The following is a 15,390-nucleotide window of genomic DNA, read 5'->3' on the forward strand; positions in this document are numbered from 1 at the left end:
ATAAATGCTAATTTTGACCTGCCAAGCTAGCAATTCTAACCACTTGTATGATTTGTCTTTAAAATATAGGTCTCTTACACAAAATTTCAATTTTGTGCAAGGTTTAAAGCCTTATGCCAGTTTTTTCTCTATTGTCTAGAGAAGTCTTTAAAAATTTTCTTTTCTAGAAAGAACTTTATTAAATAAACCACTCTAGAAAGGAGTAATGAATTCTGGGAAGGGTTACAGAAATGTCATACCTGTTTCAAAAATGTCTGCTAAGAAATAGAATGCAGTTTCCATGTTAATGAAAACAGGTGAGCATCAACAGCACTGTGAATTACATTTTGCTCTAAACACGCAATCTGGATAAAGTGCTAATTAAGTTACTGATTTTAATGTACGAGTTTAAGTTTATGGGTTAAGCGTTCTTTTTCTGATTAGACAATTTTTGATGCCGTGTCTTGGTGTTATTTTGGTCACAATTCCTTAGCTGAAAGGTGAGTGAATTATTTCTATGTTAATTGGGAAGCGAATTTCTTGTCCACAAACACTTTGAAGAAAACTGTGATCTGTTATCTTAATATTTCTGCTGCTACCTTGCTTTTTGCTGGTCTAGAATATTGCATGCCATATTTATTCCATGCCATAATTTTCTTGTGCGCTTTCTTACCAGGAATATTGTATCATTTGGAGCCATTAATTTTTGTCAGGCTGCTGCAGTTGCAGGGCCTGCTTCTGGGTGTACCAAATAGTATTGGTTTGTCAGTTAAAAAAATACCAACTTTTATGGCTACTTGTATTTTTATGTTCAGTATGACAAGTGAATTGCATCTGATATATTCTCCTATATCAATTCTTAGGTGTCTTTTCAAAACCCTTAGTTTCATGGGTTTAGAGACCAAATTAAAAAAAATCCTAATACATTTAGGAAACCCCCATATTTAAAAAAGAAAAAAACAACACCCAGAAGAATCATCTTGGCAGTTCTCTGTATACTTAGACTATTGATATCAATAGTGATTGAGGTGTAGGAACAGTGCGCATTATATATCACAACTGCTCAAGAAATCTTGGTTCTGGTACTTGTGAAAAAGGTACAATATAGATATAATTTGAAAACTGTATTTAATGTTTTTATGTAGATACTTTTTACAGTTGATGTTAAAATGAGTTGAAATTGTAAAGCAATCTCATTTTTAATGTAATTAGCAAGTGTAATGCAGTAATTGCCATCATAGCAGTTTTTCTAAAAGCAGAGTACTCAGATGAATCAGACCTTCTTGAGGGTTGTTTGCATTAGTGAGTTCTGAAGTATTTGACAAGAATCCTGGACCAGAATTAATATGGAAAGCTTTCTTTTGATGTGTTAGACAATTAGCTTTTTACGAAAGAATCTTATTCTTTATTTGCTTCTGTTTTTTTCGGTTTGGTTTTGTTTGTGAGTTAGGTTTGGTTTTGTTTTTAATCTCTCAAAAGTTAAATTACACTTTGTTAAACATTCTTTGTCTTAGGCTTTCTGTTTACCAATGACCGTATCATCAATTTTTCTTGTTCTCTTTCAGTTTAAGTTGTTTTCCCAGGTACCGAATGACTTCAGAGCTATTAATTGCCTCCCCATATTTCTCTAGTATAAGTTTAGTCCTCTCTTGCTGCTCAGCTTACCCCTCTTATGGTTAGTTATGAATGTCTTCAAAGAAGGGACTGAAACCAGGCTGCTACTCAACAGAAGAATGGGCAGTCGCATAGTGAGGAAAAAGAAGCACTGAGAAGATAATGCTATCGTTATCTTCTGCAAAGGGCTCGAGTATCAATCAGCATTGGTTCCACTACTCTGTCCTAACTGTTTGTGTTCCTTCCTCTGTCATAACTGTGGATAATACCCATGGAATAGTTGACCTAACCTATCTGCAATAACTTGTTTATGCTCACATAATAAATAGCTATCTAGGACATGATTGTGTCACGTCCTAGATAGGGGGGATCAGACTGAATTTTTGTGATCATCTAGACTCCTGCAAATACAGGTTTTGGCAGGTTATCTAAAGACATGTTTCTATAGTTAATATGTCAAGCATTTAATTACATTAATAATATATGCTGTCAACTAACATTTGAAATTGAGTATTTTCTCTGTCAGGGGATTTATCTTGTATTTGTTAATTCCATATTCCCTGTGCTGAAAATTCAAAGAACATAAGTTGTGAATATGCAGCAGAAGGAATAATAGTAATTCTTGCAGGCACGTTAATAGATAAAAGGCAGCAGAGACTGTAAGGTGTGTTTGTGGATCGTGACTCTATAGCTGAATGGTTTTTATATGGTAATGATTCAACACCAAAGTTAAAGCTGCAAAATAGTGAATAATTACTTTGGGTTTTGTAACAGGTTTGACTAGCCAAAAAAAGTAAAAATTGCAGGTTTTACCCCTCTTGTTAAGCCTACTGTTAATTGGAGACTGATAACATTTCAGAATGAGAAAAGATCTGGTTTATTGCTTTTTCTAAAAAAGTATATGTTATAGCTTGCTAATGCTTCTATCCTTTGCAAAGAAAATTAGTTAAGTTCTAATAACTAGTACAGCTTTATAGCTCTCTACTGGAAATCCTTATCTAGCTGCTGTTGTACTTGGCCCTGCCTTATATGGCACCTTTGATACTTAAAAAAACCCTCAACAAACTCCAACTTATAGTTGAACCTGGGATGCGTCTAGTAAGTTCTATGCAGTAATTTAAAATAAGGTACTTTCCCTTTTAGTTGAAGAGTGTCTCTTAGCTGTTTGTGGCCTGTCCTGTTTTCACATATGCACGTGTGTGCATGCACAGTCTCAGTGTAAACTTACAGCCATGGTGTTTTTCTACCATGTTGGACTAGGTTTTGACATTAGGGATGAAACCCTACTTTTCCTTCTGCGTCTTCATATCAGGGCTGAAGTAAAAACAGACAATGTCAACAAAGTTGTATGCTGATTTTGTGACTTTACTCATTGGTATCAATTTGTAGGTATGATTGATCCTAATAGGGCTGCTGATTTTACTTAAAATGTCTGTTGGCATTGCTGTGAAGGGTCTGACAAAGTTAGTTGCATGTTCATTTAGAAAGTTTTAACATGGCTTCTAGGGTCAGAAGAAGAATTCCTTCTTGGTGTTTATCAACAGCCTTTCATAGGTGGACTTTAAAACTTGTTTGTGTCTTTTGGTTACGAAGCCGTATTTTGCTCCACACTAAGCCATACTCTTTTGAAGATAATGTATAATCTTATCGTAAGTACATTTTCTAGGTAAATATTGGTTACTAGAAACAAAGTTGCCGACCTGAATATGAGAATTTCCCATACCAGGATATTTTACAAAGCTTTTGACTCTGTCAAATATTGGTGTCTGCTACTTTAATTGTGTGAAGATAGATACTGTAAGTGTGAGAACGTGACTGAATGAAAAGGAGTTAATGAAACTGTAAAAATACTGTAAATGTATTTTTATTAATATTTCTATTTAAAGGTTACTTATACCAAGACTTAAACAATTGCCTAGTATATGGCATTATTTTCAAAGTACATCTGAACTACTGTTACTCTTAAATCATAAGTGATTTTTCAGAATCAGTTAACTTTTTTGGGGATATGCTTATTCTCAGCACACTTGTGTTCACTTGAGTGGAATATACTTTAACATTCTTCCAGAAAATTAATGAGAATTTTGGTGTAAGTTTCATTAGTTTTCATGTTGAACTGGGAATTCGTTCCTATTTCATTCTTCTAATGTAAACTGTAATACTAAAATCCCTTGGAAATATTTGTGATAGTGTACTTTGTTTTCCCCGAAGTAATGATTTTTCCTACTCAGGGTACTGCCTTTTCAGTATTTCTTCGCAACAGGCCATGGTTCACTATCAGTAATGTCAGAACTATTTGTTGTTGGATGACTGAGCATCAAATGAATTTGGCATGTTACTTATCTGTTTAATATAAATGCATGTTATAGAGTTTATGTTGATACTGCATTTTTATTCTGGTTTAAAAAGGATGGTCAGTGTCTGAACTAATGTATCAATAGTGTGATAAACCTCAACAAAAAATGTACTGCCACCAAGTTAAGTTAAAACTATTTGAACAAAGATAAATGTCAGATTGAATATAAATACCATAATTTAACACATCAGAGCTTTGTTTCCAGTCAATAAAAGCATTTGTGAGTCATGAAACTAGACTTGCTTATTATTGAATCACGGCCTGTAGGTAATACTGTAATTAAAAAATCTTTATTTACAGTTAAAAGGTAAATATTATTAATGAAAAACACTGTGTGAAGATGGATTCATTTGCAGTTGATAACAAACTATTTAGGAGCATTAGACTGCTGTGTCTGATAAATGAAACTTGTGATATTTAACATTATGCAGAAATGTACAGCATTGCTATATTGATTTTATTATTCCATTTCATCTTATAAAAACAGTGGAGTAAACTTTATTCCTTGTAAATTTTTTGTGATCAATGGAAACTTTTGAAACTTGAAATTTTTTATTTTCATGGAGTAAATAGGAATGTTTTAAGTTGTAAGAATGACAGGTTGACATGAAAACTATGTTTACTTTCAGAGAGAACAGGAAATGAGAATGGGTGATATGGGTCCTCGTGGAGCAATAAACATGGGAGGTAGGGATCTGAAGGAAAAAGGCTTCTGTAATGTAAAATTTCTTTTTCTTTGGGACTGTACATGTTACTCAAGCACTACTATTTAGTGACAAGTACTGGTAAAAAGGAGCAAACAATATTAGGAAAAAAGAAACAAACACCACATACTCTGCTTCCAGATAGCTGCTTTTCCCCCCCAGGGTGTATCTTCAGATACCTGTGGGAGAAAAACATGTGCAAGTTGAGAAACAAAAAGGCAGGGAAAGGTGATACTCTAGAAATTATCTAATAGAAATTGACTGATCTGTTCAGAAAGTATTTGGCATTCTTTTGGTGGACAGCCTATTCAGAGAAGTTGGGACTGCAACTGCATGCAATGAAATGATGCAGAGCTCAAAATTGGTAAGCTTTTGTTGATGTATCTGACAAAAGCTTAATGAATAACATGGTTGGTGTTCTACTAATCTCTGCAGATCTGTATTTGCAAATATCCTCAGTTCGCCTTTGTGACTTAAAATATTGTCACTGCTAAAAACTTACTGTGAAGTCTAGAAAAGTGCATTCTTTATAATTAGTGCTTGCTGTGTATATGCAGACTGAAACAGTGTGGAATCTTGCTTATCCAGAATATCTGCTTTTAAACAAGAGTGAAACTTAGAATATTTATTTAAAAACCTAAATCTTACTAAACTGTATTAACTGTCAATTTCTATTCCCTTGGAAGCTTCCTGATGTTCATTTGGAATAAACTAAGATGATAATTTAAACAAAAGTTAATACTATTCTTGTGTAATTTAAATTTGCAAGTATGTACAAAACTTCGTAAATGTTGTTGCCTGACCTTTTGAGTAACGTGTATTTATAGATGACTGAATCTGGTCCGGATATTATAATACATTATTGACCATTTCCTTGCATTTATTGAGACACATTTACCACTGCAGGGTTGGGGTTTTTTTGTTTGTTTTGTTGTTTTTTTTTGTTTTTTTTTTTTTTTAATGAAGATGGAGAGCTTTAAAAAATAACTCTAAAGGAAGAGTGATGTTAACTACAAATAATAAGCTGAAGAATAAATTTGGACTAAGTTTTTTATAGTTGTACTTCTGCAGATCATTACAATTTACTTGAAAATTCCATTTTATTAGGTGACTTTGTAAATATTGATGCTGAAGTCCAGATCTTTACTTGTCCACATCCACAAGATAGACTTTTTATATACAGATTGTAAATGTGCATTTGTATCAGTCAGTTCAGACACTTTCTTGTCAGGTTTTAATGCTTAAGAGTGATGTTCATAGTTTTGCTTTGTAAGCTTTGTGCTATTATTTGATTGTAAACTTCATACAAATGCTCTTAGAAATAAATGTGTAGTTCCAAAAGAAGTCATAGTAACAGTGAATTACTATTTTAAAAAGGGAAAAATATCCCTGGCAAATAGGTAAAAAGATAGTGTTTGTTTCAATAGTATCTGGATTTTAGGTTAGATTGTTGTAAAGGGTTTTTTTTCTTCAGCACATTAACCCCACCACTACAACCAAAAGACCTGACCCCCAAAAATCTGCAGCAAACCTTTAAATAGTAGACCTTTAATTGTTGATCTTTGCATCCTTTCTCAACATTTCTGTTGAAATTATAACTTTATTTTTAGTTGGCCTTTACCTGTGCCATCTATGACTTATTCATCATGTGGGACAGTGGGGAGCTGGACTGTCTTCAGTAATGGAAACACGTTCAGCATAGTGCCATTACAAAGCAAGTTACCCTTGTGACGGATTTAGTTGGTGTTGGGCTGACTTGTGCTGGACCAGTAATTTTTACATTGATTTTTGCGGCAGACAAGTTCTGAGAGAATCTGTGTGCCTTGGTGTAGCGTTTAACTGGATTTATAACGCTAAGTGCTGCTCGCAAACTTTTCCATATGGAAAAAGAAAGGAATATTTTTTAACTATGTCTGCATTGATGAGGATTGATTATGGCTTGTTGCCAGCTGTGCTAGACCTTGGCATATGCAATTCAGATGGAGTGTACATTTTCAGCCCTTCAGATTGCACAAAAAGACCTTTTTTTAACATCTGTTCCATTATGGCATGGGCACGGATGACTGCTTTCCATCTGTTGCTGAACCAGGTCCAGTGAATTAACTGGTAACATCAGTGTCCTACCAAAAAGAAGAGACAATCAAGTGGTTACCTCATAGAGTCTGCTTTGGAGCTAGAACTTTGGAGGTATAGCTAAAGTGCCACTGTAGCCTGTTGCTGGCACCATGCAGGGCCCTACTTTCTCCTTGCATTACACTCCCTAGTTGTACTGTCAGAGCTGACTCTGCCTGAAACTGGCTTAATACTACAGAGGCTTGATAGATACATCACCCTGGAAGCAAAATGGGTATATTTGTGTGATACAGAGGATAAACCCTTGTTACAGTTGAAGGATAAATGAACGCTACCTGTGTGTGGCCAGCTGGCTGAATTTAATTAGGCTGGAAAGCAAGCCACTGGCATGTAATTGAGCACTGACTGCTTTTAGTTAATGGCACTACTACCAGCACAGAAGCACTGCCATTGTGATAGTCCTGCAGAGTACTTCTAGCCACTGAAAACAAAGGTTTAGCTGTATATTGGAAGTTTAAATGTCTCCTTTTCCTTCTATATTTAGTCATTGAATGAATGATGCTAAAAATCAGTTTTAGGGTATATTTAACTGTAATTCTCTTCAATTGTTGCAGTCTTCTACCTGCCACATTAACATGCTTGTGGGTAGGTCAGAAGCATCCATCTTGTGTATACCTTTGTTTTGGCTTAGTGTCATAGAGGGAGGTCCTGGAGTTTCTTATTATTAAGATCAAATGAGTTCTGTGTTTCAGAATTGCAGGATTTTTCTCTGTTGCTTCTATAATCTTGTTTAGCACTTCATATGTGCTACTGTATTGCATGGATTGTTTTTGCTAAGGAGCTTGCAGGTGGCATAATATATATGATCCAGTTGAGGTCAGCAATTTTAGCAGCAATATCTTGGGTGCAGTGTTTTCACTGACTGCTGTGGTATTTGTACTTGGGGCAAGTAATAAAGATGCAGTTTTGCATACCTGGAGATAATAATACTCTATCTGTGGTAAATGGCCTGCTTACAGTGATTAACATTTATAAGTTTATTACTAAAGACGGTACAGTTTTGAAGAGAGGTGAGAGGGTGACTTTTGAAATAAAAATTAACAAGTTTATTAGACTAGCAACATGTCACATTTCTTGTTATTTTTTGTATGTTGTCATGGCTTAAAATGTAGGCTGGATTCGGAGGCATGTCATTTTCTGTTATCGAATTTTCGATGCACAAAAACTTCCGGTGCTGAGAAGGGTGAATTATTGTTGGGGGCAAGGGGAAACAACAGTGCATCACCACCAGTCTTGAAGTTGTTTGTATGTCTTACATCTTTAAGCAGATGTAAACAATGTATATAATGAGACTTTTTTTTTTGTTTTTTAACATGAGAAAATGCTGTGAAGGCAATTTTACCTACTTGTTGAGTTTGATAACGGGTACTGGCAAGAATGGTGTTTCCTAGCACAGTGTTATCATATAAATGATCTCCTCAAAAGATGTTTTTAAACTGTTTTTTTCCCTGCCTCTTATGTGAATCAGAATTTTGGAGGAGACTGATGTTGAGTACTATCTCTGGTGTTGCTTTTAGACCTTAGACTAATGTAATATATATACAGTTACCATAATACTGGTATATTATGTCATGATCCCTAAAGAGCCAAGTTGCCTTATACAGCTGCCAGTTACTGCAAAATCATTTGAGATTTTTGCTTGTGGTGTGTATACTGCATATATATGCTATATGAACACTTCAGTTCCTGCACAGAAATTGTACAGCTATGTTTAGCTCTAAAGTTCAGGATTCTCAAATACGTGAGGCAGATTGTGCAATGCAAACTATCAGAGATTAACAAAAATCTGTTTAAAAGCAGATGATTGAAATAAATGTACAGTCTCAAAGAATGGTTTTTTTTTTATTATTTCAAGTATTGGAAGTCTTGTACATTTGGCTTTTTAAATATTGTAAATTGTTTGTTTATTATTGTAAAATTCAGATAGGACAGCTCTAAGTATAGATTGTTTTGCATAGATGCGTTTAGCCCAGCACCTGCTGGTAACCAAGGCCCTCCTCCAATGATGGGTATGAATATGAACAACAGAGGAACTTTACCTGGCCCTGCAATGGGTCCTGGTCCTTCCATGGGACCAGAAGGAGCTGCAAATATGGGAACATCAATGATGCCAGATAATGGAACAGTGGTAACGTATCACAAATTTAATTACTTTGAATAGCTGTCATGTCTCATGGCCAATTTTTGTTACCAAAGATATTTTCACACTGAGTAAGCACATGTTACGTATTTTGACACTGGTAAAGGCACTTGATAAAACTTGTTCATGCAAATGACTACAACAGAAAAGGAAATCTTTATTTGATATTACTATGAAAATCCTACTTAGGAGCAAGGTGAATTCTTTGATCAGTAACCATACTTTAAATTGAGATTAGGATGTATAGCACACATGAGAGAATTTTGCCTGTATGACCTGTTAAGAAAAACTCACTGGTAGAAGGACATCATTTCTGTGAAATGAAGAAGGAGCAACATATCAGAGTAATGTGTAAATTTAGGCATTGGCTGTTTCTGTGAAACTAAATTCAGTGTATTAGCTTGTTGGGGTTTTTGATGAACAGTTCAATGTTGGAAGCTGTGTGGTGTGAAGATATCTTTGTGTAAACTGTTTAATTTATTAAAGCAACTTCAGTAGGTTTTGAATTTCCTTTCTAACACTGTTGAAAGCATGAGATAGGACAGTAATTATGCCACTTAGAAAATAAGCGTGCCAGCAGCTGTTGGGGATAACTGTCATATCAGTAGAGGAAAAACAGTATTGCCCGGTAGCCAAGGGTGATAGAGAATGTCTTGTATGCATCTAGTATTTTTTATTAAGAACAGATACACCATTGGGATGCAGTTAAAGCACTAGCTGTTTTTGCTCTGTTCTCATAGCCAGCGCTTCTCCTAGCTGTAATGTCTTATGTAGAGAAACAACTGTATAATTTTTAATCTGGTTTTTACACATTTTTCAGTATTATTCTGTAAATAGATATTGGGATGTTCTAGTGGTGGTGTGATATAAATGAATATAAACAGCAATTGCATTATAGTTTTATTGGAACACAAGCATTTTGTAGCTGTATTTTTTATATATGCCTTTTCAGCAATTCGTATCTGCAATTGAGTAATCTGTATAATGAAGTTTGGACAAAGCTCTTTGTTCCTTACAGGAAAATGAGGTTTTGATTAAGCAAATCAAAAATATGTATTATTATGCATGAGTCTGTTCTTTACCAGTTGAAGGAGAAGATCTCACTTCACATCATGAGCGAGCTCATTTTATCAGTTGTATCATTTCTTGTAGAGCAGGGGAGAGGGGAAGGGGGATGCTTTTCACAAAACACTGGTTTCAGAGATGCTTTTTCTGGAGACTGCTGTGCACTGGTCTCCTGGAACATTTTCTTGTGATTATACAGGCATGGAAAAAGAGGTATAAGGAGAAGGAACATGTTATCTTAAATCATGGTATCTAACTCAAACTGTTGTTTTTCTACATAAAGTCATTCCAGGTATGGAAATGTAGGGAATATACTGACAACTCAAAGTGCATGTTTAAATTTTTTTTAATACCATTTTCTTCTGCATGCTACTGAAGGACAAATGAGATGTTTGGTTTGTGTTGGGGTTTTTTTGTTTGTTTTGTAGGAATTTGTTTGGTTTTGTTTGGGGCATTGCTTTTTGAGTTGTTTGGGTGGGATTTTTTGTTTGTTTTCAGTTTGGACTTTTGGACATCTTTAATTTGAGGAGCAGGCCCCTAGTGAAAGGCACAGCCAAACTGTGTTTTTCCTGTTGTTGGCAAGACACTTTAAAGATCCTTTGTGAGGACTGTCTACTAAGTAAGCACTGTAAGAGTTCACTTCAGTTTCCACTGAGGGAAATGGAGAATATGCTTTATAGACCAGAAATACAGTTTGTTTGTTTTTTTTTTAATTTCAATTTTATGTTCTTCAGAAGTCTTTTAGGGGAAAGTTTGAGCAATCTGGGTTTTGTTCCACTGCAGTCTTTTGAAACATAGATAGTCTTTGAAAATAACATTTGAAGAATAGCTCTTCCTCCTGCACCCCCCTTTTTTTTGTAGGTAAACAATAGGCAAACCTCTGGAGAGAGGGGTCCTTGTTGAAAAGAGGATTTGACATTTTGTCCACAAGTCAAATGGTAAAAATTATTAGGAGTATGTCATAAGCTCCTATTTGCTGAAGTTCAGCTCCATCACTAGCAAGCTGGCATGAGTTAAAGATAATATTTTAAATAATTTTTAACCAGTGCTACAGATTTTAAGGTACTCTGGGGCAGTAGTAGATATTTATGCAGCTGTTGAAGTTAACATTTTTCGTATTCAAAGTCAACTTTTAAACATTGCACATATATACAAGCATGATTTAAGTTGCATTTGTTTTTATATAGATATAATGCTGTTTTAAAATTTTGTATATCTGTATGAATTAGCAGACTCTAGAACTGTTGAGGTCTGTTACTGTTACTGGAGTTAGACTTTCAGAAGAATTCTCTGATTCAGGCATATAAAGTGCTAGTGTTGAATGTTCATGTTGAACTCTGAATACTTGGGTAGTTAAGGTAGATTTCTGTACAAAAGGAATTTCTTCTGAAAGCATAACTGTCTTCAACCAGGTGAATGATTCTATGATTTCAAGATGTGATTGTACCATATATTAGTGCTTTTAATGGCTTGTTTGTTGGGTTAATGTTTTAAATTTTATCATGTGGGATTCTGTTTTTAAACACTTTAATAAATACTGAACTGTAAGTGCTCAGATGCATGTTTTCTGGTTTAGCTCTTACTTGCTATAGCCAAATACATGTGTGTAAGCGCATATACTTTTATTGATATTGGCACAGAACAAAGGAAACTAAATGTTGAACGTAAACTGGATTTTCATCTTGCATTGATACCTCAGATTAAATTTTAGATACATACCAATTTTTTTGAAAACTAAGCATAGTCCAGTTATGCATTTTGTCACTAGCTGTGTCAGTTTATTTGAACTGTGTTTTAAAAGTCTTAACTGAAGATTCCTGAAGTGGCACACAAAAGGATGACTCTAGTATGACTGGAAATACCCACAGGTATTTGGGTATATATGTATTCGGGTTATATTGGCATTGAAAGAATAAACGTGCAGTCTCTAGAAATACAAAAAAATAAAAAAAGCTGAGTGGGGTGATTTTTGTTTTTGTAGTTTGACAGTGTTTCTGTGTCTGATGTATTTAAGGGGGGAAGCATTGTAGTTTGTATGAAAGAACAGGGATCAGGTATTCAATTACTGTTTGCTGTCTCCTTTGTTACATAGAGAATATGTATTGCTTCAGACGTGCTTGAAAGGATGAAGTTACATTTGACACCAGAGTTGGTCTTAAGTTTTTAACTTTTTAATTTACTTTACAAAGTTGGAGCATAACATAAGCACTCTTTAATTTCCAGCTCTTTTTCCATAATAACTAATTGAATTGCTCCTTTCTTCCCTTTATGTGTGATCCTGATTCTGCTGGACTATCTGCTGAACTTCATGACAACATCACTTGTGGTTTTTGTTGTAACTCACATTTGGCATGGTTCCAAATGGACTTTTATTAGCATAATGAGAGATTCCCTCAAGGAGGTCCATCACAGATGGGTTCGCCTCTGGTTAGTAGAACGGGCTCTGAAACTCCTCAGCCGCCAATGAGTGGTGTAGGTGCCGTGAGTGGTGGACCTGGTGGCTTTGGTAGAGGAAACCCAGGGGGCAACTTTGAAGGACCTAACAAGCGTCGCAGATACTAAAACTTACTTCATTCCTTACTGTTTAGAATTCCAGTAAAACTATACAGTGATATGCCTTTATAATTTCAGCTGTTATCTGGAAACGGTTTTATTGTTATTGTAGTCTTTAAGAAAACCCCAGCAGTTTCTTTTGTAAAACTTTTTTTGTATTCAGTCATAGGCTTTGTAGTATAGAGCAGAAATGATGCGGATCATTATGTAAGGCTATGTGTTTGTTAGCAAAATACAATGTGTGACTATGCTGTAAAACATGCAGTTATCTGATTGCAATAAAATATAAAAATAACTTGAAAGGATTTTGGGAATGTTATTACTAATACTGGGCGAGAATAATTTTATGCTTAATTATAAGTGGCATCATTTTCATTCTTAGGTAGTTTCTACTATGTATCAAAGTTCTATTCTTAATTAGTGAATCTGTTTAGCTAAACTGCATGTTGCAGTACATACCATGAACAATTTATAACACAACTGCTTTTGCTTGACTTTTGAAGAGCATCAGATTTTATATGAAGTGTTTTCAAGGATACTGTGTCCTTGCATCTCAGTCTCCCTTTGCAAACTTAGTCACGAGAAGCTTATCAATGAAGTATATCTGTTACCCACATTACTAGAATAACCTAGGTGGGGGGAACATTTCGGAAAAAGAATCTGTATGTATGTATATTTTATTCATAACAGTATGAATGAGTTTACCTAAACCATAGTTCTTCAGAAGAAAAAACTGTTGTGACATCTGTGTGTTCTACTGATTGTTGATTGCCATTGCAAAGAAGGAGACATTTGTGCAAGCTGGTTTAAAGGCTTTCACTGTGTAATGCATCATTATAGGTATGTTTCCCCCAATGTGGTTTGAACAGAAATAAGTCTGTTACCAGTGATTAACTGTTTTAATTAGGAGGCAAGTATGTGCTGTCCAGTTAAAATAATTGTTCACTTATAGGAGAGTAATACACATTTAGAAGGATTGCACAAGAGTATTCTTGATATTTTATAGAATGATGAATTTGAAAAATACCCATTGCCAACATGTTTCAGGCTAGATTTGCTGGTTGAGTTTCAAGATAAAGCTGATAAGGCTGTCAAGAAGCTTGTTATGATTCAGATTTTGTAAGTCATGGAAGATGATGGAAAAGACCTATTGGTTCTATTCCTGTACTGGCAAGAGAGTAGGGATATTTTTGGTTATTATTGCTTTTTTTTCCTGTGCACAGTAGTTGTGAAATTAGTATTCTGTTGTTTTATCAGTTCACTCATGTTCACTCAGAAATAGAAACTACTAAAATTCATTTGCATGAATTGTGACACTAAACTGATTAAAACTGATCTGAGATAACCTGGTGTCCTAGTTATATCGAAATGGTATGTACATAGCTTAAAGCATGGGATGCAAGCAGCAGAGAGCATGTGTGTGTTACTGCTTAGTGAATATTGCAGTGGTGATCCTGGGGAATTGAATTGTGAGCAAATGGGTGACAGTAAAATTGTGGCATTGCTGGCCTTTTGGAAGTACCGTTATTCAAATTGCCAGTGTTATTTGGGTTTAAGAGATTGTTTTCATACGGTTCAGGAGTTATCATCTGTGTAAGTCCTCACTTGTGACATCTGTAACTGCGAAGCATTTTTGTCTAGCCTGTCTTTAATATTGCCCTTTTTTGCTTGACTTGAGATACATGCCACACTTAATAGTTTGTAATGCAGTAGTGAGTAAGGTTTGAAGGCTGAAATACTCTTTCCCCTCTTTGATATATATGCCATGTTACAGCACTTGTTCTTCCAAAACAACTCCAACCCTGCAACTGGTTTTACTTAACACACTTTTCCTAGAACTGCAATTGGGAAAATTGCCTTCTCCCCCACCCACCCACCCAGGTGTAAACTAGTGTTTGTATATAGCAACTGTGTATGGTGTACTGCATTCACTTGAATATAGCAACTGCTTTGGTGTACTGCATTCACTTGAAAATGCAGTTTACACTGGTGTCTAGTAAGGTGTTTAACTATTAGATTACTTTTGTCTCAAATTTTCTGCCCCTTTTGAGGGGGTTTGAGAAAGTACAGGAGTGGGTAGCTCTGAACTGTCAAGCTGTAAGGGGAACATGTTTGAAATACAACTTTAAACTATATTCAAGATGTTTCTTCAGTTTTTCAAAGGAAAAGGCTGTGGCATTCAGGCCTTTTGGCTAACTCCTGTGTATTTGTTTAGATACGTACACCCTCGTTCTTGTAATATGTCAGTATGCTTCAGAAGTACATTATAAACATACCAAACCTTCAAGAAGTGGTTCATTCTTGCCTTGCCAGCCTTATGCTATTTTAAGTACATGTTGCATTTTTGCTAGTATGTCTGTATTTGAAAGTAACTGTAGAGCTTAATTAATATTAATAGTATTCATTCCATAGTTGTGAGCTGCCCTGTAAAGCTCTGACTTGGCTCTGCTGCATAGTAGCAGTGGGTTTGTTTGCTGTCCTTATTGCAGAAAATCACCTAGTCTCTTTAAATATCCATTAACCAAGCTTATAAGTCCTGAAGAATGAATATTGAAATACTGAATTTGGGCACACTTCCAAGATTTTCCTGCAGAATGCCTTTTGTAGCCGATTACAGACTGCCAAATTCTGCTCTTAATAAAAGCTTCCTTAGGGCTGCCTGGCCATATTGGTTGTATACAGCTCAACTATAAAGGCAGTGACTTTTGTTTTGCCATTATTGGCAGTAACTGACTCTAGCTATGCAATAAACATATAATTTGGTTAGGAAAGGAATGATCCCAGTTTGTTTATTAAAAAATGGTATGTAGATGCAACCAGGCAGCATTTTTGCTTGAAGGTACTGC

The 15,390-nt window shown here is 35.2% G+C and overlaps 1 protein-coding gene across 9 annotated transcripts in view; it reads left to right on the plus strand.

Moving 5' to 3' along the window:
- The window catches only part of PSPC1 (paraspeckle component 1), a 74,673-nt gene that overhangs the window by 23,278 nt on the left and 36,005 nt on the right, over window positions 1-15,390 (plus strand). The window contains exons 7-9 of one of the 9 annotated variants that reach the window (XM_080614148.1): window positions 4,579-4,636; window positions 8,745-8,914; window positions 12,368-13,258. The exons of 4 other annotated variants lie outside the window; for them this stretch is intronic. In XM_080614148.1, the coding sequence (XP_080470274.1) occupies window positions 4,579-4,636; window positions 8,745-8,914; window positions 12,368-12,553 (414 nt within the window). In that variant the 3' untranslated portion in view covers window positions 12,554-13,258. Of the gene's footprint in view, window positions 1-4,578; window positions 4,637-8,744; window positions 8,915-12,367; window positions 13,259-15,390 lie in introns of those variants that run through there. 4 more of the 9 variants (XR_013956482.1, XM_080614154.1, XM_080614153.1 and 1 more) reach the window with 4 other exon arrangements.

This window comes from Psittacula echo (genome assembly GCF_963264785.1).
Source record: "Psittacula echo genome assembly, chromosome: 3".
NCBI lineage: Eukaryota > Metazoa > Chordata > Aves > Psittaciformes > Psittacidae > Psittacula > Psittacula echo.